Source organism: Adiantum capillus-veneris, chromosome 27 (assembly GCF_014529385.1).
Source record: "Adiantum capillus-veneris isolate H3 chromosome 27, ASM1452938v2, whole genome shotgun sequence".
Lineage (NCBI taxonomy): Eukaryota > Viridiplantae > Streptophyta > Polypodiopsida > Polypodiales > Pteridaceae > Adiantum > Adiantum capillus-veneris.
The window spans coordinates 113,738,974-113,766,739 of NC_140957.1; the positions used below are offsets into that span (position 1 = coordinate 113,738,974).

A 27,766-nucleotide genomic window follows, 5' to 3' on the forward strand; every position below is an offset into this window, starting at 1 on the left:
TGCACTCCAAGAGACGACGTTGCGGATAGGAAGCTCCTCAAGCACTCTCTGTGCTTTTTGAAGTGTACCACATTTGGCATACATATCGACCACACAAAGGCAAGGCAGTGCCAAGCACGAAGTTTTTTGTCAACGACCCCTGAATAACAATATCATCGTGAACTACATATCAAGCAGTTTTGAAGCACAACAGCTCGTCAAGGACTTGTTACGCTCGGACAAGTAGACCACGCTTGATATACATACTGATTAATGTGCTGGCTAAGTATGTGTTATTTACTATCGCAAATGTATCCTGCTGTTGCTGTTGCTGCATTGGTAAGATTTCTAGCCCTGCTCCTGTTGTGCATTTCCCGCAATCAATGCACTCCAAGAGAAAACATTCCCGATAGGAAGCTCCTCATGCACTTTCTATGCTTTTTGAAGTGCACCACATTTGGCATACATATCGATCACACATAGACAAGGCAGTGCCAAGCACCAAGTTTTTTGTCAACAACCTCTGAATAACAATATCATCGTGAACTCTTTTGCCGACACCAACATCTTGCATGATGCGAGATGCCTTCAAGTTGCACGTGTAGGTGATTGCATTTTCTCTCTTTACCTCCTGTTGTGCATATCCCGCCTCAATGCACTCCAAGAGAAGACGTTCCGGATAGGAAGCTCCTCAAGCACTTTCTGTGCTTTTTGAAGTGCACCACATTTGGCATACATATCGACCGCACATAGACAAGGCAGTGCCAAGCACCAAGTTTTTTGTCAACAACCTTTGAATAACAACATCATCGTGAACTCTTTTGCCGACACCAACATCTTGCATGATGTGAGATGCCTTCAAGCTGCACGTGTAGGTGATTGCATTTTCTCTCTTTGCATCTCTAAAAACAACGCAGAGCTACCTGGCCCTCCATGCCTTCAAGATGCAGGCATAGGTGATTTCATCTAGACAAAGGCCATCACTTTGCATATGCTAAAAACAGCCTATGAAAACAGTGCAGAGCTACCTGGCCCTCCATGCCTTCAAGATGCACGCATAGGTGATTTCATCTGGACAAAGGCCATCACTTTGCATCTGCTGAAAACAGCCTAAAGCGTTTTGTCCCTGCTCCTGTTGTGCCCGAAATCAGTGGATTCCAAGAGACGCCATTTCCAATGGCGATGGCGAAAGTACCTCGATTGCCTCCCTCTCTCTCCCTCTCTCTCTCTCTCTCTCTCTCTCGGAGCTGTCAATTGTTGCAGCGCTCCTCTCTCTCTCTCTCACGCATGTATATTTTCTAACGCTTTGATCTTCTTGCCTTTATTTTAAGAAGCCAATCATTTCTAGCCACATGGCATAGCTAACCTGGCTCCTTTCTCCAAATCGATGTTACATAATCAAGGTAAACAACGAAAAACGTAAATACGGACAAAAGAGACGACGTCCGGCGCCATCCATCCCACTCGTCAAATAGTGCAGAGGACGACATCTGCAAAATCATTTCCCACGTGAGTGTTTCTTTGACGAACAAGTCGGGACATGGCAGACGTGGAAATGGAGGAGGCAACGCTGCCATCTGCAGACCACATTTTCAAAGCGGCAGAGACCGGCGACGTTCGTTTCTTCCAGAATCTTTCTCCTCATCATCTTCGCTACGCATGCTCTCTTCACAATGATGATTCTCGTAGCCCGCTTCATGTGGCTGCATCTTCGGGCCAAGCCGAGGTACACATCTCTTCAGCTTCTGCTCTTTTCGGAAGCGGTTCCGGTGACAGATAGAGGTCTTGAGCAGCGTCTCAAACTCAGACAGCTTGAAAGGCCCGATTGTAGAAGAAAATAGCTTCCTGGGCAGCTCTCTCGAGCTGCTGGTTTTTCTTTCTCTTCTCCCTTTTTTCCTGAAATCTCTAGAAAAAAATTTATTTTTTCCTTTTTCTGGCTGCCCATGAAAGTAGGGTTCATGTGTCACTTTGAGTTCGATTGTGAGTGTAGGAAGAGGGCGCTTGCTGAGGCCTCACGAGTACTCAATTTGCTAGTGCTTGCTTAGATTGATATTTTCGCTTGCAATGAAGTTGTTGACCTGCTTGCAAGGAAGAATTACCTATATGGAGTGCTAGTGCTTGCTTAGATTGATCTCTTCTGTTATATTGCTTGCAAGGAACAAGGGTGACACAAAATCAGATATCACGAGCCTTACGTGCACAGAGACTGGGGGGTTTTCAATTTCTTTCTACTTGTTTCTTACACAAGTTCTTTCTTCGTGCCTTGTTGCTTGTATGCATGCTTTGCTGTGTGTGGTTTTTTCTTTTTGTATAATTCCTGCTTTTGCTTGGTGGATTGTCTAGCTGCATGTGTTGTGGTGTGAATGAGTGTGCTGCGCTTGCATTTGTATGTCTGTATACGCTTGTTTTGCTTATTTCTTCTCTTGTTTTTGGAGTTCTCAGTTGTCGATGGGTGCAGTGTATGGTAGGTGGTTGAGGGGTCTCTCCTTTCTCTTGCTTAGTTCGAGATTTGTATCCAAGCTAGCTCCTCATTGACTTGTCCTGACTTTGAAGATTTTTAGGCAAGTTTCAATGGTTTTTTCTTTCAGTCTTCATTAACTCGTTCTCTTGTTGTGAAGATCTCTATGTAAGCTCGATGTGGCCCTCTTCTTGAGATGGATACAATTTTTAAAGGATGGGCTGTAGTTATTGGGTCCAACTTAATGTTAGCTTGATGGTGAGCGGCACTAGTTAGTCATGGGAGTTATCAGAGGATGTCATCTTGGCAGAGTTGAATCACTTGGGGTTGTAGTATGTCTTTTGCAGATTTGTGCAGCACTACTGGAGTTCCTACCTTCCTTGGCTATACATATCTTGATATCTGTACCGTTTCACTTCAGCTTTGTGTTCCTGGAGATCAAGCGGGTTTTGTCATGTATGGTTGTTTTGTGTTATGTGGCTTTTAGTTGTATTTTGAAACTAACAGAGTTTGCCTCTTTTGTAATATCAAAGGATACAAGCCCTCTTTTGAGTCCCCACACACACACACACACACACACACACACACACACACAGAGAGAGAGAGAGAGAGAGAGAGAGAGAGAGAGAGAGAGAGAGAGAGAGATGCGTCTGCTGCCCTCGTAAGGGTTTCCTCGCACTGGCGCCTCAGCCCAGTAGCCACTCTCTCGGCTGCCTGCGCCATCTCCCCAGAGGTCACCTCCAGCCAAGGTGTTGATCATAGGGAGGTTCTCATGGATTGCAGCCTGCTGCCTGCCCTTCTTTTCACAAGTCTGCTTTGTTGTCGCCGAGTGTGCTGCGTGGTCCTTGCAGGTCCTTTGCCCCTATCTTTATCTCCACAGGTAGTCTTGTCGGCTTTGCCATGCCCTGTATAGGGTTTCAGTTCGCGGGCAGCTGTGCGATGCCTTCTCCTTTGGCTTCTTTGGAGCTATTGACGCAAGTGACCTAGATGGCTCTCTCCTCTATAGCTGCTACCTCTTGGAAGGCGCCCCGAGTCCCGCTGGCCGAGACTGCCGCGACCCTTGCGTCGGAGCCGTACATCGAGACACGTTTGTTGGTCTTTGTGGAGATGAAGACGGATTGGAAAGCTACTCCAAGAGTTGGTTCTTTGGATTTGTCACAAAAGTGATGACATGGCAAAGTAGTAAGAACCGATGTCGTGGCAACTGTACAGACCTGCAAATCGTGTGGCGTTTTACGTACCTTTAAATACGAGCCTTGGGGGAGGCTACTGACACTTTGACAATTGCAGATTTACAGCGAGCTCTTTCCCCGACAGTTGTTCCTTGTGAAGATCAATAAAAGGAATACTGAAAGAGGTGCCAAGGTTTTGGGGCTAGAGTATTTGGGAGTGGAACTCCGCCACTCCGTGTCGATTGTGTGCTCTCTCTCTCTCTCTCTCTCTCTCGTCTCTCTATTTCCGTTGTGTTGAAGTGCTAAAGTCTGTTTTAGTTTTGTTCTTTTGAGTTGGCATGTGGTGCTTGTCGGTTAGATGATCATCCACTGGGATGCTTTTATCTATGCAAGTATATGGTTTGCTATTTTGTTTCCTTGTGTGTTTGTTTGTTGTTGTTGGTTTCTTTCTTGTTTGTTTTGTTGTTTTTGCATGCATTCCTAGCTTTTTTTCTATGGATAACAAGTGTCACCAATCCTCCCTCACGGTAAAGGTATAAATCTGGGTTTGCAGAAGATCGTCGAAAGGAGTGTTGTAGGAAGAAAGAGTCTAACATCTGGTACCACACTCGAGGGGGTTGCTTCAGACCATAGAGAGCCTTTAGCAACCTACAAACCATGTCTTTGAAATCTGGATTCTTGAACCCTGGAGGTTGCTCCACATACACCTCCTCTAAGTCATCGTTGAGAAAAGCCGAAACAACATTCATTTAAAACGACGGCCACCCGAAAAAAATAACAAGGGCAAAAACTATCCGAATGGTTGCCATCCTCGCAGTCGGTGCAAAGGTCTCGTCATACTCCATACCGTCTCTGAGAGAAGCCCTTGGCAACGAGCCTTGCCTTGTGCTTGTCCAAAGAATGTCACAAACTGGTGACGTAGCTAACCCCGAACACACACATACATTGCTCGAAAATCGTGCCGCAATTTGCACTGACACGTGGCAGCTGTACGAACCCGCTTTTTACGGCGCTGATGACGTAGCAGTATGTTGTACGGAATTCCAAAAATTACGCAAGGTGATTTTTTATGGCAGCTTTTGGGCAAATTGATTTTGAGATTAAAGATTTTGAGTTTAGAGATTTTTGGGGCTCTGCTTTTGGGCATCCCTTGTACTTATAAATAAGCGGACAGGGCCTCACTTCTCAGAGCATCTGGACGCAGAGTCTAAGAGTGAGCACTTGCCTGCTTCCTTATACTTCGAACATAGATTGTAGGACACCTGTTTAGTACATAACTAGCACACATGATGGCCTCAAGCCAAAACGATTGTAGCAAAGCTTGACTCTTGACCATACATCCTGCCATTTCCATAAGCGACCTGTTTTTTCTTTCAACAACACCATTTTGCTGAGGTGTATATACTATACGGCACTGTACATTGGTGTTTTATCCCACGACTAGCCAAAAATGCATTAAACTAAGAGACATATACTCCCTCCCTCGATCTGAATGGAGGATGCCCATAGTATATTTAGAGACATTTTCAGTCATAACTAGAAATTGCTTGAAGCATATAAACTCTTCGGACTTAGCTTTAAGCAGATACACCCATGCATGCCTGGAGTAATCATCAATGAAAGTCACGAAGTAAAGGTAATTGCCCAAGGACGGAGTTTGCACGAGCCCACAAATATCATGTAAGGTGCAGCGGAATGAATGTTGTTTTTTTCTCAAGATTAGTGATCTTTATTGCTCAAGGTTTCTTTTAGTTCTTAGGGAAGGAGAGAGCCTTCCGTCTTATGGAGAGTGCTATGATCACGAACAAAGTGAGTGGATATTGTGCGTGCAAGTGAATGAGACTGAGAGAAGGAGAGAGAAGAGATACGACACCGAGAGGTTGTAAAACCCTCCTCCGAAGGCCCCACTCTCGTCGGCGAGAGTGGTCTACTTGGATTGCACAAAGGTGTACAATGCGTATGCAATGGACTGATGCAATGGGACTATGCTGATGACGATGACGACGACTCGATGGCTGAAATCTGTGATCTTCTATCTGCTGAATTTCTTGGACTGTTCGGGGCTGAATTGGTCTACTTCTATCTGCTGTCCAAAGGGGGAAAACTGCTGACGGTTCTGAGTGGTCTTGGGGTTGCTTTACACGGCTGAAAATCCCTGTTTTGGCGAGGAACTTAGGGCTGAGTAAAACGCTGGATCAACCTGGTTCAAGGCTGCGTTTTTATGGCCTGTTTTCGCAAGCTAAAAACGCTGAGGATCTGGGTCAATGCTGCGTTTTTATGGGCTGTTATACCTGCTGAAAAACGCTGAATGGCTGTGGTGCCAAGCTGTGGAAAAACGCCACCAAAACGCTGAATGGCTGAAGGGTGCTGGCGTTAGTGCATAGGCTGAAATGCTGAAGTTGGTGCTGAGGTTTGATGAGCAAAAACGCTACTGATGGTGGTCTTGGCGACGATGCAAGGGGGGAAGATGTCGTGGATCTCGTGTTGCCGCGGTACTGCAAGAGGACACCGGCGTTGGTCTTTATCCAAAACGCTAGGCTCTGGAGGGTAGTGCTGAGAAGGGACCTGTTGAGCGGGAAGCTCCTGGTGCCTCTTCTGCCAGAAAGTGTGAACTTGGGTTTGCTTATATATTAACTTAGCAAAATTGCCCTACCTACTTTTGTTGGAAAGTCACTTAAAAATAATAAGTGAAAATACCAATAAATAGGAAAATAGGCTAAATGCACTGGAAAATTCCCCTAACTGATGCTAATGGATTTTGATGGGAATTCCGATGATCATGCTGTGTGCAACCGGAGGATATGCATCTATTGCTAAGTGACTGGGCATGCACGGTCTACGAATAGACTCACAAAAGTGCCAGATCACTGCTAATCTAGACTTGACTGAACTGACTGAACCTTGTTGTGGTGTAGCTTGTCCACGGACGCATAGGGTTGGGACGTGTCACGTGACATCCCCTCCTTTTCAAAGTGAGGTACTGGTACCGAACTGTATGGCGTCGAGGGAGATCGCCAACAGCATCCGGAATCTTGGAAGGGACTCTTCGCCGGCCCACTCTAATGTGTGGGTCGTGCAGTACTTGAACTTCATAAAGGTCTGCAACCCTTGCTTCTTTGGGCCGCGCTGAAAGCGACTCAAAGCACAAAGGTCGGTGTGAACCAACTCCAATACGGCAGTGGCTCGGCGTGTAGAAAGCCTTGGGATGGGTTCGCTGTTGTTTCCCACGAATGCAAGTAATGCATTTCCCATGCTTACTCTCCACATTTGGTAAGCCTTGAAGCATTTGCTCACGAAAAGGGCATCATTGTTCAAATGGCCAAACTTGTAATGCCATAAATCATCTGTGGGTATTCGAGTCGATGAAGAAAGAGCATGGAGCCGATAGACGCCGTTCTCTACCGAGCCCCCTCTGACTTCTTAAGCGTTGTGCCGATCCTGTATAGATACCGAGTTCTCTGAGAAAATCACCTCCATGTCAAGCTTGCACACCTCGTGCATTGACAAGAGATGAAAACCCAGCTTCGGAGCATATAGTACCTTGGAGGTATGCATACCCCCTCTGCCGCCGGGAATGAGCTCTAGGGAACCCTCCCTGTGAATGGGAATTTCAGATTTTTCACCGATGAAGATGGTACCACAGTGTCCTCGCATGTTGGACAATAGATCCTTCGAGGGTGTCATGTGCCTCCCGGCACCACTGTCGAGAATCCAATCACGACTATCTCGACCCGAATGTGTCACCATGGTCTCTCATGTCCTCGGGAGTCCGTCAAAGGGCGAATTTCCAAATGAACAAAGGCCGGTGACTGTACTACTGTTGTCGAGGAAGTCGAAGCCTCTCCAACTGGCTTTGGACACTTCCTCCAATAATGTCCTTTCTCACCACAATTGTTGCAATGCTGCTCCGCCTTCAAGGCGTCACGCTCGGCATCACTCTTCTTGTCGTTGGTGTTGGTGCTTTTCTTCTTACCCTCCTGCTTGTTGTTGTTGGAAGAACCGGTCAAGGTGTTGGAGGCTGACTTCTTCCCCTTTTGGAACCGCTCCTCTTTGTCCAAGACCATTGGAACTAACTTCTTCCAAGTGATAGTATTCAGCTGTCCATTGGTAATCAAGGAAGAGTAGAAGTTGGTATACCGGGGAGGCAATTGGGCCAAAAGCTGAATGGCCATGTCCTCCAAACTGATAAGCTTTCCCATATGAAGTTTCTCCTCCTGAAGCTCCTGCATCTTGTTGATATGATCCTGCATGGAAGTGTGGTTCGCATCCAAGGTTCTCAACTGCAACTCTAGGGCTATCTGTCACCAGCGTGTGACTACTATCTATCGTTTTTGTTGATTTCTTTCTTATTATCTATTTACTTTCACTTTTTGGAAACACCCCTCGGGAAATCTAACTGCCCTGCATAATGCATTGCATAGCTAGTGTGGAACTGTGTAACAGACTTGGACACTCCAAGTCAAGAATCAACCGCGACAACACCAAATAACCACTTCAAAACAATTCACAGATCACAATAGATTTGCACTGGCCCGGCGGAGTTCCGTGCCTAGAGATATTGGCCCCAAAGACTGGCGCCCCTTTCGGTATTTCTTTTTGTATTAATCAATCATCAAAGTACAAGAGAGCGGTTAGGGTTTCACTCTCAGACTCTGCGTCCAGATGCTCTGAGAAGTGAGGCCCTCACCACTAATTTAAAGGTTACAAGGGATGCCCAAAAGTAGAGCCCCAAAAGCTTGAAAGCAAAAGCAGATTCTCTCTCTCTCTCTCTCTCAATGAGAGTCAGTAAAAAGCAAGTTCTCTTTTTCTCTTTCTTTCTCCCAAATCAAAGCGAAAAGCCGAGATTTGTGTCGCTCAATTTTTTTTTTAAAAAAAATAAAAATAAAAATTTCGCCTCCACGATTTCTAGAAATTAGGGTTTCTGGCAGAAATTAGGGTTTGCAGAATTTTAGGGTTTCTGGCAGAAATTAGGGTTTCTGGTGTCCGCCATATCATCACTTTGTGACATACCCCCCTCTTGAAAGCATTGTAATCGACCGCGATTACGCCTGCAAAACCGACAAAAGCCATAAACCGTCTTAGCAGACACTGACTGTTAGTACCTACGTACTAGGAACACACATCTAGCACATGTACGAAATCGACAGTCACATCACAGGACATCACCAGACATCACAAGACATCACATGACATTCAACATTCATTCGATCTTAGACCATGATTTATTGGCAATGTAGCTAGCAATCACATCTAGGTCCAATCGGGACCTCATCGATGTCCGATTGACTAACCCCTATTGCAACCATGTCTATTCGAGATCAATCAGACCAAAATGCTGCAGTCATTTCGTCTATCAGTTCCTGCACTCACAAGAAGTCAAGAACAAATCAATATCATAATCAGGAATTCCATTTCATAAAGTCATCCAGCAGAATACTGTCAGCTCTCAGTATCCCTGAAGCTCAAAGAGACATCAGTGACTTTAGTATCAAAATCGAGGCATCTGTTGACAAAGGAGCGGAGTAACTCCCCTCTTGTGCATCCCACTGCACCAGATTTTCGGCCAAGTTGAGTTTCTGAGTTCCGTTTGGAGTAGACTATGCTAAACCAAAACATCGAGGTAAAGTTTCACAATCCGAGGAGTATCTGCTAGGTCCTCCTCCTCCATCCACTTCGCATCAAATGTAGGAAAGTTCTTGAACTAAACCAAGAACCGCCTTCGGACTTTACCTTTCTTCGTATCGTTATGTGCCAAAATCTGTTCAGGAATAAGGATCTCCTCGTTTTCTTCCACTTCGGGTTGCTCATCAGGCTCCCCATCATCAGGCACATCACCCTTAAGAGGGTTCAAGAGACTCACATGCAATGCATTATGAATCCTCCAAGTATCTGGCAGTTTCAATTGGAAGGAGACATCATTTATCTTGTCAGTAATCTGGAAAGGTCCGTAGTATCACATACTAAGCTTTGGAAAAAGCCTCTCCTTTCCCTTTTTCTTTCTTAGGCGTGCCTTCTCAAAAGTAAGAGCACCCAATCATCCTCCTTCAATTTCAAGTCGCGACAATGGCGATCCGCTGCCTTTTTCTGTCGTTCTTGAGACTCCTGCAAAGTCTCGCGAACCTTGGCAAAAGCCGTATCCAAATCTCGCGAATATTCATCCGCTTCCAATATCTAATGTTTCGTGCTCAGGAAGGATGGAACCTTCGCAGCACTTTCAACAATCTCACATGGCGTCTTCCCCGTCGAAGAGTGTATCGTGTTACTGTAGGAAAATTCCACCAAAGATAGGTTCTTTTCCCATTGAGTCTTCTGATCCGAGATACAAGACTTCAATAAATCTAAAATCAGTGAATTGGCAATCTCAAATTGCCCGTCAGTCTGCAAGTGGAACGATGACGAGAACTGCAACTGCGTGCCAATGTTCTCCCAAATTGCCTTCCAAAACAAACTCATAAATCTGGGGTCTCTGTCGAAGACAATCGTCTTAAACGTGCCATGTAATCGGAAAATCATCATGATCATTGTGTGTTCTTGGGAGATCAAAAATGAAATCCATTGCAATACTTTCCCAGGGGTGGGTGGGTACGGGTGAAGGTTGTAACAATCCCTGTGCCTTATGCCTGTCAAACTTGACCTTCTGGAATACCAAGCAACTGCGCACAAACTCTTCCACATCCTTTTTGAGTCTCGGCCCAAAGAAGTATTTCTCTACCCCCTTCATGGTGGTAGCAATGCCGCGGTGACCCGTAAAAGGTGGACAGTGGCATTCAGTCATAACCTTATCCCTCAACGGCTGTGTAACGCACAACATAGTCTTTCGCATCAAGTAGCCTTCCCGAAGGGAGTATCGAGCTACTGTCTCCCCATCCCGTATTCGTGTGAAAATATCTGCAAAATCTGTATCTATGGCATACTGATCGACCATATCCTCGAAGCTCCTATGATGTATCGCGGAAACAACAAGAACCAACGGTTTCCGAGACAAAGCATCTGCCACCACATTCTTCTGTCCTTGCACATGGACAATATGGAAGTGGAGATGTTCACCCACCGCATCTGCTTTTCCGAAAGCTGCTTCTGTGACAAGAAGTAGCGCAAACTCTGATGGTCTGTAAAGACAGTAAAATCCGCTCCGAGTAGGTAATGCCGCCACTGGAGTAAGAGCATGGATAACCGCCAAAAGCTCTTTCTCATAGATCTGTGCTGTCATCTCCAGCCTAGAGAACAAACGGCTCTCGTAAGCTATGACATGGCCTTCTTGCATCAAGACCGCACCCAGACTACAACCACAAGCATCACAATATACTTCAAATGACTTCTGCAAGTCCGGCAAAGTCAAAATAGGTCCCGTAGTCAACTTCTCTTTCAATGTCCAAAAGGCAGTCACCTCTGTGGGTCCCCACGAAAAAGGTACTCCTTTCTGTGTCAAGGTATGCAAAGGGGAAGCAACCTCTGCAAACTTTCGTATGAACCGCCTGTAGTACGAACACAGTCCCAAGAAGTTTCTAACTTCATGGACATTCCTCAAATCGGGCCAATCACGGATAGTCTCTATCTTGGCCGGGTCCATTTGCACTCCTACTGCTGACACAATGTGTCCCAAAAAGTGTATCTCTTGTAGGAAAAATTCACTTATCTTTGCATTAATCACTAACGTGTGATCTCGTAATGCCTGAAAGACTTGAAGCAGATGATCTCTGTGTTCTGCCTCATTCTTGGAGAAAACAATGATGTCGTCAAAGAAAGTGCCAACAAATAGCCTGTACTCTCGAAAAGTCCTGTCCATCATCCGGTTAAATGTCGCAGGAGCATTGGTTAAGCCAAAAGGCATCACCAAAAACTCAAATAACCCAAAAGTCGTCTGAATAGTTGTCTTGTAGACATCTCCTGGCGCTATCCTGATCTGATGATATCCACTCTTCAAGTCAATCCTGCTAAAGCACGAGGATCCCTGTAACCTGTCGAGTATATCATCGATCCTAGGAATTGGAAATCTGTTCTTGATGGTGATTTCGTTGAGAGTGCTATAATCGATGCACATTCTCCAAGATCCGTCTTTCTTCAAAACCAACAACACTGGAGAGCAATACGTTGAAGTACTAGGCTGGACAAGACCCTTTTCCAAGAGGTCTTTCATTGGGTTCATAATCTTTTCATTCTGTACTCGGCTCACACGGTAAGGTGGCAGATTCGGTGGCGTGCTTCCAAGTATCAGATCAATGGTTTGATCTTTAGGCCCTCTAAAAAGCAATCAGCATGAGTGTGGAGAAAAATCTTGGCGTTCTTTTGATCAGGTCAAAACATATTCAACCTTTATCCAGCGTTCAGTTCTCTCCCAAAAGAATGAGTAAGAAACTGAAGTTCATCAAGTACAATCTGTAAGCCTTTCATTTATCAAAGTCGCTTTCTCGGCCCGGTAGTCAACCACGGCGTAGTTCTTGTGGTGCCAAGGGATCTTGAGTAAAAGTCACTCGCATGCCCTGAACACCCCTGTCATTGCAAACAAAGTTTGCCAATGCTCGGTGTAATGGCAACATCCCATCCGGGTGCCAGTCGAACTACCATCGCCTGTGGCGTCAGTCTGTTGGGCGTATTTCCAAATCGAGCCGCCAATTTCAAGTGAAAAGAAGTTGGCCTTGGCTCCTTCAAAAGAGCTTCCTGATCCTTCACTTTGCCCCAAAAGCGGCAAAGTTTGTACTTTCATTCATTAAATTCGGTGCAGGTCCCACGCCATGTGGTACCAGTTCTGCTTTTCTATGTGCCTTTTCTGCCACATTCCTCAGCTGCTCTCAAACGCTCAGGCCTGTTGTCGTCTTTATCATTCTGTTCTTTCTGTGCCTTTTTAGGGCACTTCGCGGAGATATGTCCCTGTCCCCCGCATCCAAAGCACTTCCCCTCTCTGATGAAGCGAGCTCTCTCCTCAGGAGTAAGCTTGGGTCGTGCATCCTTTTTTCTCTGGGTTGCTCTTTTTTCTTTCTACTTTCATTCCCATAAGTCTGTTCGGCTCGTTGTGTCATGGCCTCATCTGTGGGGTAGGTCAGACTGCCAGAGTGAATGGCAAAGCCCCGCTTCGCATGACTCATCAACTCCTGAATAGAAGCTGACTTCTGTTCCAAGCAGTGATCTCGGATCTCTGTAGGTAGACCCAAGATAAACCGCTCAATCTGTTCTGTGAACGAGATCTTCTTGAATGAAGAGGCGGGTAGAAAAGAGCTCCAGAATCTTTCACAATAAGCATTGATTGTATCTTTCTTGGTCATCCGAAGATGGTTCCAAGCAGCTCGTACATCTCGGTCATATTCTTGCGTCAACCAAGAAGAAATAAAAAGCCTTTTTAAATTTCAGCCATTTAACTGGCGCAGTCTTGTTTAAAAGAAGCGTGGACCACCAAGTACGAGCATTCCTCTAAGGTAAGAGGTAGCTCTCCGAATCTTGGAGTGAATAGCGTCCTCCTGCGAAAGCGATGTCAAACTGCGACAAAGCCTTCGAAGCATCTGAGTATCCTGAAAAAGTATCAAACTTGATCGAGTGGCCACCTTCCTTAAACTCTCGGACTTTCTTGCTTTTATCTTCGAGAAAGTCATACTGGTTAGCTTTGTAAAAATTCTTCTTGTTCGCATAAAAGTTTTCATCATCAGAATCTGAGCTTTCTGTAGACGAGTCCTCAGTAGAATTGTCACTCACTGGGCGAGATGTAGCCTTCTTTGCCTTTTTCTTGCCCTGTCTGAAGGGTTGTTTCTTGCTTTGCTTTTTGCTTTTCCTGTCTTCTTCGCTTGAGTCTGAAGAGCTAGAAGAACTGTTAGAAGAAGAAGAAGAACTGGGTACTCCTTCAAATTGAACACGCTTCTTCTGTTTCTTTGCCTTGTCGAATGTCGATTGACGACCCAAATATCTCGGGAAGTCAGTGCTTTTCTTCTGCTTGTTGCCGTGCTTTTTGGCTTTCTTTTGCGCGTCAAAAAGCTGAGCAATCCGTGCATCAACCACGTTCTCCAGTTCCTTCTCCGTATATTTCTTGGAGGCAAAAGGTTTCTTGAGAGCGGGTTTCGGGAGTGGTGTTGTGGTTCTTTGCCACTCCATTTGTACCTCTTCCAAAGAGGTCTGGTTCATATATTTTGCCATCTTCGGGTCCTTGGCAAAATTGAGCATCATTTTTGTTGCATCGCCAATCAATTGACGACGCTCCATCTCTCTTTGCTCCGCCTGAGTAGGCCGAGGTGGGCCATACTCTGTCTGAATCTTCGTTGTGATCCCAGGCCGAATCTCCAGATGCAGAGGGAGTTGACTGATCATTGCCTGAAGCCATAGGTGCCGCGGAAAAAAATTTTCGGGGATCGGATTTCCCGTAGAAGAGAAATCGGCCGTGCTCTAATACCACTGTAACATACTTGGACACTCCAAGTCAAGAATCAACCGCGAGAGCACCAAATAACCACTTCAAAACAATTCACAGATCACAATAGATTTGCACTGGCCTGGCAGAGTTCTGTGCCTAGAGATATTGGCCCCAAAGACTGGCGCCCCTTTCGGTATTTCTTTTTGTATTAATCAATCATCAAAGTACAAGAGAGCGGTTAGGGTTTCACTCTCAGACTCTGCGTCCAGATGCTCTGAGAAGTGAGGCCCTCACCACTAATTTAAAGTTTACAAGGGATGCCCAAAAGCAGAGCCCCAAAAGCTTGAAAGCAAAAGGAGATTCTCTCTCTCTCTCTCAATGAGAGTCAGTAAAAAGCAAGTTCTCTTTTTCTCTTTCTTTAGGGTTTGCAGGAATTTTAGGGTTTCTGGCAGAAATTAGGGTTTCTGCTGTCCGCTACGTCATCACTTTGTGACAAACTGTCCAGAGGGAGTCTAGGCCTGAGGGCAAGAGAGCACTAAGGTTGGACAAGGACTATGGTTAGCCAAGTGGGGTCATTGACTAGCCAAACCTGAATCCTTTGTTACAGAGGCTACATTTTAGTTCTGGGTGTGGCTGCAGTGTACAAAGAGGGTCCGATGACCTAGAAAGATACAATGGCAGCATCTCCTAAAATTAAGGGAACTGCTATTTTGGGACCTGAAAATGTGTTTGCGTCATTACCTCCGGAATGACAAGGAGAACATTTTCTTACTCTGTCGTGAAGTCAACTGGGCGATCGGTTGGAAGATTTTTAGGCGGCAATCCCGAAACGGGAAAATGCTTATAAATGTGCCAAGTGGCACCTTCTGGTGCACTTTCCTCATGCAAGAGAAGGGGGTGCTGATTTTAGAGAGGAGAAGGGCTCATTTGCAGATTTTTGTCACAGGTTAAGAGCTATGGAGTGCTTGCTTTCCCTCCTATGTATAGTGCGGTGCCAGGAGTGATGCCCTGCACGCTACGCACTGCCCTCTCTCTCCCCTATGGAAGTATGTTATGCCCCTCTAGTGGGCTTTTCATTTGACCAATGTACAATTGTGTGGGTTCATGCGCGATTGCCGAGGCAAGAGCCTCTTGCAGAGGTACTGGATTAGCTAGTGGCTAATCCCCCGCAGGTACAGGTGAATTCGGAGAGGTTTCACACCAGAAATCTCGTCCGATTCAAAAGGGCAAGTAGCCCTAAGGTGCGGGAGCTCGAGGACTTGCTACGGATGCGACCGGCATGCGAAACGGAGCCCGGAACAGTAAATTACAGCCTGCTGTGTATTTTTACAGGTTTAGGGTTTTGGCCCTAAACGGTCCCTAATACCCTTAGGAGGTTCGGGGACGTGAGGGGATTGTTGTACAGGTGATTTGGCACATTTTCGGGGCAGAAAACAGAGAATTCAGCGTGCTGCAGATTCTCGCCAGGTTTTGTAAACTGCCTGTATGCGTCGGGAAAGTCAGTCAATGCGTGGGAATACTGACTGTGAAGGGTCCTAGTACAATTATGCTACTGAAATCGGGCTGGAATAGTTGAAATTCAGCCGAGCTTGTGCGGGGCAGCTTGTAGGGAACCACAACGTTTATTCCCTCTTTTAAGCAATAAAGAAATACCGAAAGGGGCGCCTAAGCTAGGGGCCAATTTGGTGTCGGTCTACTCATACAGGTGCAATCTAGCAGCCTGTATCCCTCTCCCCTTTGTTGTGTCTTGAAAGTACAAGTAGAATAGACGACTAATAATGGGTGAAAGCTAAATCAAGGTTTGGAGTAAAGTCTACCGTCCTTCTTGGATTGAACAGGCCGGTTTCATGGTTCCATCCTCGGGATTAAATCACTTTTTCCCATAGAAGTGAGCCTTGGTCAGTTTGGGCTTGAAGACACAGGGGATCATAGACTAGACACAGGAAATTGCAATTATGGCTGACAGACCAGATGATGTGACTAAAGAGGTTTCCTCTTCACAGGGTCAACAGACACATGAAGTGGGTGAGTCTTCAAGACCACCACAGACGGATGATGATATATTCAGGACCCAGCTGGCTACTGCTGTGGCTATGTTCACACAAGTAATGCAAAACCCAAGGTTTTTAGCCGTTCTGCAACCTCCTGTTCCGTCTCAGCAAGTTGGGTCACTGGATCATATTCAAAAGCCTGTTAAGGCTCGAGCATAGGTGATTCATACTGCACAGTCAATGGAAACACCTGTACACTTGACGGAGAACATGTAGTCTCCACAACCTGTGCCTAAGGTGCAAGAACAAGTGGCTGAGATGCCAGTCTTTCAAGCTGTACCAGTTCAGCGAGCCACTTTTCAGCAGCCTATAGCTGGTTCTAATGGGCAGGGAAGCAACCTACAGGCTATGCAACAGGTCTTCCCACCACCTTCAGTACACCCTGGCTATTTTGGAGGTGGATCGGTATTCCAGAGCATGGCTGGTCATGCACCTGGAAATCAGTTTTATACTCCAGGAACAGTGTTCACGGGTGCTCTAACGATGATGCCTAACCCCATGTAATGTGTCACAGGCATGCTACCAGGGTTTCAAAGCACTCAAGGCCAAATTGGGATGTCACAGGCAAATTTTGGTATGGCTGGAATTACAAATCAGCAGCCAAATATGGCATTTCCAGGTCAACTTAATTGTGGTCAGGGAACACAAATGAACCCTAACAGTGTTCCCATGTTTCAGTCACTTCCATATGACAACTTAACGCCGTTGGAGAGGCCAACTCCGTACAAAGAAGGTGGCAAAGGTGTGGCATTCACGACCTTTACAGGGTTTGATGACAGGAAAAAAACTCTCTCATTCAACCCAGCTTATCTCCATTCTGTTCTCCAGTGTTGGTGCAGAAAAAGGATGGCTCATGGCGTATGTGCATCGACTACCGTGCACTGAACAAGAATACCATCAAGAATAGGCTCCCTATACCTAGAATTGATGATATTCTAGACAAATTAGAAGCAGCAGCTATGTTTAGCAGGATAGATCTAAAGAGTGGGTACCATCAGATCCGCATTAGATCAGAGGATGTGTACAAGACTGCTTTTAGAACAACGTTTGGCCTTTACGAATTTCTAGTGATCCCCTTTGGTCTCACAAATGCTGCTGCTACGTTCAATAGGATGATGGACATAATTTTCCGTCCACACCAGCAGTTTGTTGGTACATTCTTCGATGACATGATAGTCTACTCAAAGAATGAAGAGGAGCATAGGCATCACTTGGCCATTGTGTTCAAAGAGCTACGCAGTCATAGGTTGCTCATCAATGCAAAGAAAAGTGAATTTTTTCTGGAAGAGATCCACTTTCTGGGACACATTGTCTCAAAGGATGGTGTCAGAATGGATCCTGCAAAAGTTGAAGCGATCAAGTCATGGCCAGATTTGAAGACGGTGCACGATGTCCGAAGTTTCTTGGGACTATGCTCTTATTACAGAAGGTTTATCTGAAATTTCGCTGAGATTGCTTCACCTTTACATGCTCTTCAAAAGAAGGCAGTCACCTTTAGATGGACACAGAAAGAGATTTCAGCTTTTAATCTCTTAAAGGAAAAGATGACTTCAGATCCAGTCATTGTGTTGCCAGATCTTAGGAAGTCATTTGTGGTCCAATGTGACGCCTGTGGTAGTAGCATTGGTGCAGTGCTAATGCAAGATGGCAGGGTAGTAGCCTATGAGAGCAGAATTTTGCAAGGGCCAGAGATGACCATGCAGGTCTATGAGAAAGAGTTACTGGGTGTGATTCATGCACTCTTAAGTTGGAAACACTACCTGCTAGGTGCAAACTTTGTTGTCCAAACGGACCATCAGACCTTGCGATACTTCTTGACACAGACAAAGTTATCTGAGAAACATATGCGATGGGCAAATATCTTGTCCATGTTCCAGTTTCAGATTGTGCATGTGGAAGGCAAGAAGAATGTTGTGGCTGATGCCTTGTCAAGGAAGCCACAAATTTCAGCTGTGTCAATTCCTTATCATCGTGAACTTGATGATATGAGAGAACAGTATGCAAATGATGAAGATTTTGCAAGGGTCTTTGAGTAGCTAATGGATGGACAACGTCATGAACACTTCCTTCTTAAAGACGGGTTCATGATGATGCATGGCAGATTGTGTGTCACAAAGCCATTGCGACGCAAAGTGATGGAAGAGAGTCATGTCCCACCGTATGCAGGGCATCGTGGTATCGATGCTACAGTTAAAGCGGTTGAGACATTCTTCTATTGGTCTACATTGAGAAGAGATGTGGATGCCTTTGTGCGAGAATGCCTAATTTGCCAGAAGGTCAAGTTTGACAGGCAAAAGGCACCAGGGTTATTGCAACCACTACCTATTCCAGATAAACCATGGGAAAGTATTGCTATGGATTTTATCTTTGAATTCCGAGAACGCAGAAAGGAAACGATGGTATTTGGACCATTATTTGTAGATTCAGCAAGCAGGCTCATTTTATTCCTGTCAGGAAGAAGATAAAGCCAGATCAGATGGCACGCTTGTTTATGAGCAATATTTTCAAGTATCATGGCATGCCACAGTCGATTGTTAGCGACCGTGATCCACGCATGACAAGTTTGTTCTGGAGAGGCTTGTTTGAGAATATGGGCACCACGCTCAAATTCTCTTCGTCATTTCATCCTCAAACAGATGGGCAATCAAAAGAGGCAAATTCTACTGTCCTAGATCTGCTGAAGTGCTATGTGTCAGAACATAAAGGAAAGTGGGAGCAGTATTTGCCATTGGTGGAGTATGCATACAATAATACAGTGCATTCATCAACTGGCAAGGCACCTTTTGAGATAGTTGAAGGTGGCAAGAAAGTTCCTCCCATACTGCATACAAAGGACAAGATATTTGAAGCAGATAAGTATATTCAGGACATGGATGAAATGTACAAGAAGGTCAAAAAAGACTCAGGCAAAGCAAAAGAAAGCAGCTGATCGTCACCGTCGTGAAGTGGTATATTCACTTGGTGATTGGGTGCTTTTACGCTTTGAAAAGGCAAGGTTAAAGAAGATGAAGGGCAAGGAAAGACTGTTTCCAAAGCTCAGCATGCGTTACTATGGGCCTTTTCAAGTGTGCGACATAATCAGTGATGTTGCATATAGGCTGAAATTGCCTGACAATTGGAAGATTCACAATGCGTTTCATGTGAGTCTTCTCAGACCCTATGTGGGTGATGTGCCAGAAGATATGCCAGTTGAAGATCAGCCGGAAGTCGAGGAACTTGACGAGATCTTGGTCCCCGAACAGATTTTGGCACATAAGGAAAGAAAATTGAAAGGCAAGGTTGCTAGGCGTTACTTGGTAAAGTTCAGAAACTATCCACCAATGGATGCTAAGTGGATGGAAGAAGGTGAACTTGCAGAGTCACCAATTGTGTTATCACTTTACCTTGAAGCCTTCGATTTGCAACCTACCTTGACCCCTTGAGTTTCAAAGCTACATGGATTGTCAGTGTGACAATGGCTTCTGAAACAAATGATGTACATGGTATTTAAAGTGAGCTCAAATGAAATACCTGTTACATGAATGTTAGAGCTCTACAGATTGTCAGTTTGGCAATTGCTCTTATGGAATGTCCAAAAGTGTGCTTAGTGCTATAGAAGTGAGTATTTCTTGTCAGTTTGTCAAGGATACAGTAATTGCTTCTATTAAAGGGTACATGTGTAACTGCATTCTTGAACTGTCGGTTTGGGTATGCTCGAAAGTGTTACTGGGCCCAACGTGTACTATAAGACAGTGGCAAAATGTGTGGCTATCATTTTGTCATTGGAAAGTTAGTGACTCAAAGCAATGGCAGAGTGCGAAGCTACCACTATGTCATTGGGACAGGGTTCACACGCAGGCAATACATGTGTCGACGAGGTGTTGAATACACCAGGGTTGACAATGAGCATGTATGTGTCGTACATGTGTCGACAGGTGTTGAATACATCAGTGTTGACTGTGAGCATGTACGACATAGATGCAAACGAGGACGTTTGAGATTTCAAGAGGGGGGTATGTCACCAGCGTGTGACTACTATCTATCCTTTTTGTTGATTTCTTTCTTATTATCTATTTACTTTCACTTTTTGGAAACACCCCTTGGGAAATCTAACTGTCCTGCATTGCATAGCTAGTGTGGAACTGTCCAGAGGGAGTCCAGCCCTGAGGGCAAGAGAGCACTAAGGCTGGACAAGGACTATGGTTAGCCAAGTGGGGTTATTGACTAGCCAAACTGGAATCCTTTGTTACAGAGGCTACATTTCAGTTCTGGGTGTGGCTGCAGTGTACAAAGAGGGTCGGATGACCTAGAAAGATACAATGGCAGCATCTCCTAAAATTTAGGGAACTGCTATTTTGGGACCTGAAAATGTGTTTGCGTCATTATCTCGGGAATGACAAGGAGAACATTTTCTTACTCTGCCGTGAAGTCAACTGGGCGACCGGTTGGGAGATTTTTAGGCGGCAACCCCGAAACGGGAAAATGCTTATAAATGTGCCAAGTGGCACCTTCTGGTGCACTTTCCTCATGCAAGAGAAGGAGGCGCTGATTTTAGAGAGGAGAAGGGCTCATTTGCAGATTTTTGTCACATGTTAAGAGCTATGGAGTGCTTGCTTTCCCTCCTATGTACAGTGCGGTGCCAGGAGTGAGGCCCTGCACGCTACGCACTGCCCTCTCTCTACCCTATGGCAGTATGTTATGCCCCTCTAGTGGGCTTTTCATTTGACCAATGTATAGTTGTGTGGGTTCATGCGCGATTGCCGAGGCAAGAGCCTCTTGCAGAGGTACTGGATTAGCTAGCGGCTAATCCCCCGCAGGTACAGGTGAATTCGGAGAGGTTTCACGCCAGAAATCTCGTCCGATTCAAAAGGGCAAGTAGCCCTATAGGTGCGGGAGCTTGAGGACTTGCTACGGATGTGACCGGCACGCGAAACGGAGCCCGAAACAGTAAATTACAGCCTGCTGTGTATTTTTGCAGGTTTAGGGTTTTGGCCCTAAACGGTCCCTAATACCCCAAGGAGGTTCAGGGACGCGAGGGGACCGTTGTACAGGTGAGTTGGCGCATTTTCGGGGCAGAAAACAGAGAATTCAGCGTGCTGCAGATTCTCGCCAGGTTTTGTAAAGTGCGCGTATGCGTCGGGAAAGTCAGTCAATGCGTGGGAATACTGACTGTGAAGGGTCCTAGTACAGTTATGTTGCCGAAATCGGGCTGGAACAGTTGAAATTTAGCCGAGCTTGTGCGGGGCAGCTTGTAGGGAACCACAACGTTTATTCCCTCTTTTAAGCAATAAAGAAATACTGAAAGGGGCGCCTAAGTTAGGGGCCAATTTGGTGTCGGTCTACTCATATAGGTGCAATCTAGCAGCTTGTATCCCTCTCCCCTTTGTTGTGTCTTGAAAGTACAGGTAGAATAGACGACTAATAATGGGTGAAAGCTAAATCAAGGTTTGAAGTAAAGTCTATCGCCCTTCTTGGATTGAACAGGCCGGTTTCATCCGCTTCATTGGAGAAACTTGATCATTAAGAGAAGAAAGCTGATCCCACATCAACTTCGCATCTTGCATTAGTAGTATGTGGCCAATCACCGGAGGTGAACCGTTGAGGATAATGAAGGACCGGATCTGGGCATTTACACGCTCCCTTGACTTTGCTCCCTTTGGTTCCTTTGGCTTTTGAAAGTTGCTCGAGACAAATTCTCCAAGCTTGTAAGAGCCAAAGACCGCCATCATGGTTGCTTTCCAAATGGCATAGTTGTCTCCATTCAATCGCCGATCCGAGGGAAAGGGAGGGAGTATAAGTATCTTGATTGATTGATCACCTACACCGGAATAGAACTGGGACCAATTTCCCCATTCATCATTGACAGTGTTGCCACCGCCGCTGATCCCATTCTCATGGTGTCCTTCATCACCATGGGTTGAATACGTGTCAGAGTCATCATTCTTCTCCATGGTGTTGGAGAATTTGAGCATGTGATGCGGCTAGGTCGAAGTAGAAGATAAAAATCTGCAAATCTGTCCACTAGCCGAAATGAGCCCCAAAAGAGTGAAAAATACAGAAAAAGCAGCGAACCGCCTCTTTTCACCGCGAAAAAACAGCAGCACAAACTCGCTCAAATCATGGAACCGATTCATGAGCATGCTGTGGCTCTGATACCATGTCAAAGGTGCAGCGGAAAGAAGGTGAATTGGATGAGAGACTTTTCTGCAACCGCGATCAAGACACCTCTCTATGACGGGCAGCCAATAGACCTCGTATCTATCGCGATGGATCTCCTCGCTGTGAAGGCACAAGCGCATACCGCCCACCGAACGGGCACTGTAGCTCATCGGAGATATATAACCACAGTGGAGCGATGGAAGAGGGAGCGCTAGGGGCTGATGCTGTAACAGACTTGGACACTCCAAGTCAAGAATCAATCACGAGAGCATCAAATAACCACTTCAAACAATTCACAGATCACAATAGATTTGCACTGGCCCGGCGGAGTTTCGTGCCTAGAGATATTGGCTCCAAGGACTGGCGCCCCTTTCGGTATTTCTTTTTGTATTAATCAATCATCAAAGTACAAGAGAGCGGTTAGGGTTTCACTCTCAGACTCTGCGTCTAGATGCTCTGAGAAGTGAAGCCCTCACCACTAATTTAAAGGTTACAAGGGATGCCCAAAAGCAGAGCCCCAAAAGCTTCAAAATCAAAAGCCTTGAAAGCAAAAGCTCTTTTCCCTCTCTCACAGAAAGTTTCTGAAAGCAAAAGCAAATTCTCTCTCTCTCTCTCTCTCTCTCTCTCTCTCTCTCTCTCTCTCTCTCTCTCTCAATGAGAGCAATAAAAAGAAATTATGTTTTTCTGGCCAAAAGCTGAGATTTGCGTCGCTCAAATTTTTTTAATTTTTTTAAAAAGACCTTAACGATTTTTGGAAATTAGGGTTTGTGGCAGAAATTAGGGTTTTTGCTGTCCGCCACGTCATCACTTTGTGACATACCCCTGCATTGTAATCGACCGCGATTACGCCTGCAAAACCGACAAAAGCCATAAACCGTCTTAGCAGACACTGATTGTTAGTACCTACGTACTAGGAACACACATCTAGCACATGTACAAAATCGACAGTCACATCACACGACATCACAGGACATCACCAGACATCACAGGACATCACATGACATTCAACATTCATTCGGATCTTGGAGCATGATTTATCAGCAATGTAGCTAGCAATCACATCTAGGTCCAATCAGGTCCTCATCGATGTCCGATTGACTAACCCCTATTGCAACCATGTCTATTCGAGATCAATGAGACCAAAATGCTGCAGTCATTTCGGCTATCAGTTCCTGCACTCAAAAGAAGTGAAGAAACAAATCAGTATCATTATCAGGAATTCCATTTCATAAAGTCATCCAACAGAATACTGTCAGCTATCAGTATCCCTGAAGCTCAAAGAGACATCAGTGACTTTAGTATCAAAATCGAGGCATCTGTTGACAAGGGAGCGGAGTGACTCCCCTCTTGTGCATCCCACTACACCAGATCTCCATGCAAGCTGAATTCTGGGTTCCGTTTGGAGTAGACTATGCTAAACCAAAACATCGAGGTAAAGTTTCACAATCCGAGGAGTATCTGCTAGGTTCTCCTCCTCCATCCACTTCGCATCAAATGCAGGAAAGTTCTTGAACTTAACCAAGAACCGCCTTCAGACTTTACCTTTCTTCGTATCGTTATGTGCCAAAATCTGTTCAGGAATAAGGATCTCCTCGTTTTCTTCCACTTTGGGTTGCTCATCAGGCTCCTCATCATCAGGCACATCACCCTTAACAGGTTTCAAGAGACTCACATGCAATGCATTGTGAATCCTCCAAGTATCTGGCAGTTTCAATCGGAAGGAGACATCATTTATCTTGTCAGTGATCTGGAAAGGTCCGTAGTATCGCATACTAAGCTTTGGAAAAAGCCTCTCCTTTCCCTTTTTCTTTCGTAGGCGTGCCTTCTCAAAACGTAAGAGCACCCAATCATCCTCCTTCAATTTCAAGTTGCGACGATGGCGATCCGTTGCCTTTTTCTGTCGTTCTTAAGACTACTGCAAAGTCTCGCGAACCTTGGCAAAAGCCGTATCCAAATCTCGCGAATATTCATCCGCTTCCAATATCTAATGTTTCGTGCTTAGGAAGGATGGAACCTTCGCAGCACTTTCAACAATCTCACATGGGGTCTTCCTCGTCGAAGAGTGTATCGTGTTATTGTAGGCAAATTCCACCAAAGGTAAGTTCTTTTTCCATTGAGTCTTCTGATCCGAGATACAAGACTTCAATAAATCTAAAATCATTGAATTGGCAATCTCAAATTGCCCGTCAGTCTGCAAGTGGAACGATGACGAGAACTGCAACTGCGTGCCAATGTTCTCCCAAATTGCCTTCCAAAACAAACTCATAAATCGGGGTCTCTGTCTGAGACAATCGTCTCAGACGTGCCATGTAATCGAAAAATCATCGTGATCTTTCTGTGTTCTCGGGAGATCAAAAATGAAATCCATTTCAATACTTTTCCAGGGGCGGGTGGGTATGGGTAAAGGCTTTAACGATCTCTGTGCCTTATGCCTGTCAAAATTGACCTTCTGGCATACTTAGCAACTGCACACAAACTCTTCCACATCCTTTTTGAGTCTCGGCCCAAAGAAGTATCTCTCCACCCCCTTCATGGTGGTAGCAATGCCGCAGTGACTCGTAATAGGTGGACAGTGGCATTCAGTCATAACCTTTTCCCTCAACGGTTGTGTAACGCACAAGATAGTCTTTTTCATCAAGTAGCCTTCTCGAAGGGAGTATCCAGCTACTGTCTCCCCATCCCGTATCCGTGAAAATATCTGCAAAATCTGTATCTGTGGCATACTGATCGACCATATCCTCGAAGCTCCTATGATGTATCGTGGAAATAGCCAGAACCAAGGGTTTCCGAGACAAAGCATCTGCCACCACATTCTTCTGTCCTTGCACATGGACAATCTGGAAGTGAAACTGTGACAAGATGCTCGCCCACCGCATCTGCTTTTCCGAAAGTTGCTTCTGTGACAAGAAGTAGCGCAAACTCTGATGGTCTGTAAAGATAGTAAAATCCGCTCCGAGTAGGTAATGCCGCCACTGAGTAAGAGCATGGATGACCACCAAAAGCTCTTCTCATAAATCTGTGCTGTCATCTCCGGCCTAGAGAACAATCGGCTCTCGTAAGCAATGACATGGCCTTCTTGCATCAAGACCGCACCCAGACTACGACCATAAGCATCACTAAATACTTCAAATGACTTCTGCAAGTCCGGCAAAGTCAAATCTTGTCCTGTAGTCAATTTCTCTATCAATGTCTGAAAGGCAGTCACCTCTATGGATCCCACGAGAAAGGGACTCCTTTCTGTATCAAGAATATGCAAAGGGGAAGCAACCTCTGCAAACTTTCAAATGAACCGTCTGTAGTACGAACACAATCCCAAGAAGCTTTCAACTGCATGGACATTCTTCAAATCGGGCCAATCACGGATAGTCTCTATCTTGGCCGGATCCATTTGCACTCCTGCTGCTCACACAATGAATCCCAAAAAGTGTATCTCTGGTAGGAAAAATTCACTTTTCTTTGCATTAATCACTAACTTGTGATCTCGTATTGCCTGAAAGACCTGAAGCAGATGATCTCTCTGTTCTGCCTCATTCTTGGAGAAAACAATGATGTCGTCAAAGAAAGTGCCAACAAATAGCCCGTACTCTCGAAACATCCTGTCCATCATCCGGTTAAATGTCGCAGGAGCATTGGTTAACCCAAAGGGTATCACCAAAAACTCAAATAACCCAAAAGTTGTCCGAAAAGCCGTCTTGTAGACGTCTCCCGGCACTATCTTGATCTGATGATATCCACTCTTCAAGTCAATCCTGCTAAAGCACGAGGATCCCTGTAACCTGTCGAGTATATCATTGATCCTAGGAATCGAAAATCTGTTCTTGATGGTGATTTTGTTAAGAGCTCTATAATCGATGCACATTCTCCAAGATCCGTCTTTCTTCAAAACCAACACTGGAGAGCAATACGTTGAAGTACTATGCTGGACAAGACCCTTTTCCAAGAGGTCTTTCACTGGGTTCATAATCTTTTCATTTTGTACTCGGCTCACACGGTAAGGTGGCCGGTTCGGTGGCGTGCTTCTAGGTATCAGATCAATGGTTTGATCTTCAAGCCCTCTAAAAAGCAATCGGCATGAGTGTGGAGAAAAAAATATTGGCGTTCTTTTGGTCAGGTCAAAACATATTCAACCTTTATCCATCATTCAGTTCTCTCCCAAAAGAGTGAGTAAGAAACTGAAGTTCATCAAGTACAATCTCTAAGTCCTTCATTTATCAAAGTCGCTTTCTCAGCCCGGTAGTCAACCACGGCGTAGTTCTTGTGGTACCAAGGGATCTTGAGTAAAAGTCACTCGCGTGCCCTGAACACCCCTGTCATTGCAAACAAGTTTGCCAATGCTCGGTGTAATGGCAACATCCCATCCGGGTGCCAGTCGAACTACCTCCGCCTGTGGCGTCAGTCTGTCGGGCGTAATTCCAAGTCGAGCCGCCAATTTCAAGTGAAAAGAAGTTGGCCTTGGCTCCTTCAAAATAGCTTCCTGATCCTTCACTTTGCCCCAAAAAGCGGCAAAGTTTGTACTTTCATTCATTTGATTCGGTGCAAGTCCCACGCCATGTGGTACCAGTTCTCCTTTTCTATCTGCCTTTTCTGCCACGTTCCTCAGCTGCTCTCGAACTCTTAGGCCTGTCGTCGTTCTTATCATTCTGTTCTTTCTGTGCCTTATTAGGGCACTTCGCGGAGATATGTCCATGTTCCCCGCATCCAAAGCACTTCCCCTCTCTAATGAAGCGAGCTCTCTCCTCAGGAGTAAGCTTGGGTCGTGCATCCTTTTTCTCTGGGTTGCTCTTTTTCTTTCTACTTTCATTCCCAGAAGTCTGTTCGGCTCGTTGTGTCGTGGCCTCATCTGTGGGGTAGGTCAGACTGCCAGAGTGAATGGCAAAGCCCCGCTTCGCATGACTCATCAACTCCTGAATAGAAGCTGACTTCTGTTCCAAGCAGTAATCTCGGATCTCTGTAGGTAGACCCAAGGTAAACCGCTCAATCTGTTCTTTGAACAAGATCTTCTTGAATGAAGAGGCGGGTAGAAAAGAGCTCCAGAATCTTTCACAATAAGCATTGATTGTATCTTTCTTGGTCATCTGAAGATGGTTCCAAGCAGCTCGTACATCTCGTTCATATTCTTGCGTCAACCAAGAAGAAATAAAAAGCTTCTTAAATTTCAGCCATTTAACTGACGCAGTCTTGCTTAAAAGAAGAGTGGAGCACCAAGTACGAGCCTTCCTCTTAAAGTAAGAGGTAGCTCTCCGACTCTTGGAGTGCTTTGAAATAGCGTCCTCTCGCGAAAGCGATGTCAAACTGCTGTATGAAAGACAAAGCCTTCGAAGCATCTGAATATCCTGAAAAAGTATCAAACTTGATCGAGTGGCCACCTTCCTTAAACTCTCGGACTTTCTTGCTTTTATCTTCGAGAAAGTCATCCCGGTTAGCTTTGTAAAAATTCTTCTTGTTCGCATAAAAGTTTCCGTCATCGGAATCTGAGCTGTCTGTAGACGACTTCTCAGTAGAACTGTCAGTCTCTGGGCGAGATGTAGCCTTCTTTGCCTTTTTCTTGCCCTTTTCGAAGCTTTGTTTCTTGCTTCGCTTTTTACCTTTTCTGTCTTCTTCGCTCGAATCTGAAGAGCTAGAAGAACTGTTAGAT

At 45.4% G+C, this 27,766-nt stretch overlaps 1 protein-coding gene across 1 annotated transcript in view; it reads left to right on the forward strand.

Annotated features, from left to right (window-relative positions):
- Positions 1–1,441: 1,441 nt before the first annotated feature.
- LOC147422595 (Ankyrin repeat family protein) overlaps positions 1,442–27,766 on the forward strand; it is a 65,927-nt gene continuing 39,602 nt past the window's right edge. Inside the window, exon 1 of the mRNA XM_086503283.1 lies at positions 1,442–1,705. Coding sequence (XP_086359409.1) covers positions 1,520–1,705 — 186 coding nt within the window. The 5' untranslated portion in view covers positions 1,442–1,519. The remainder of the gene's footprint in view (positions 1,706–27,766) is intronic.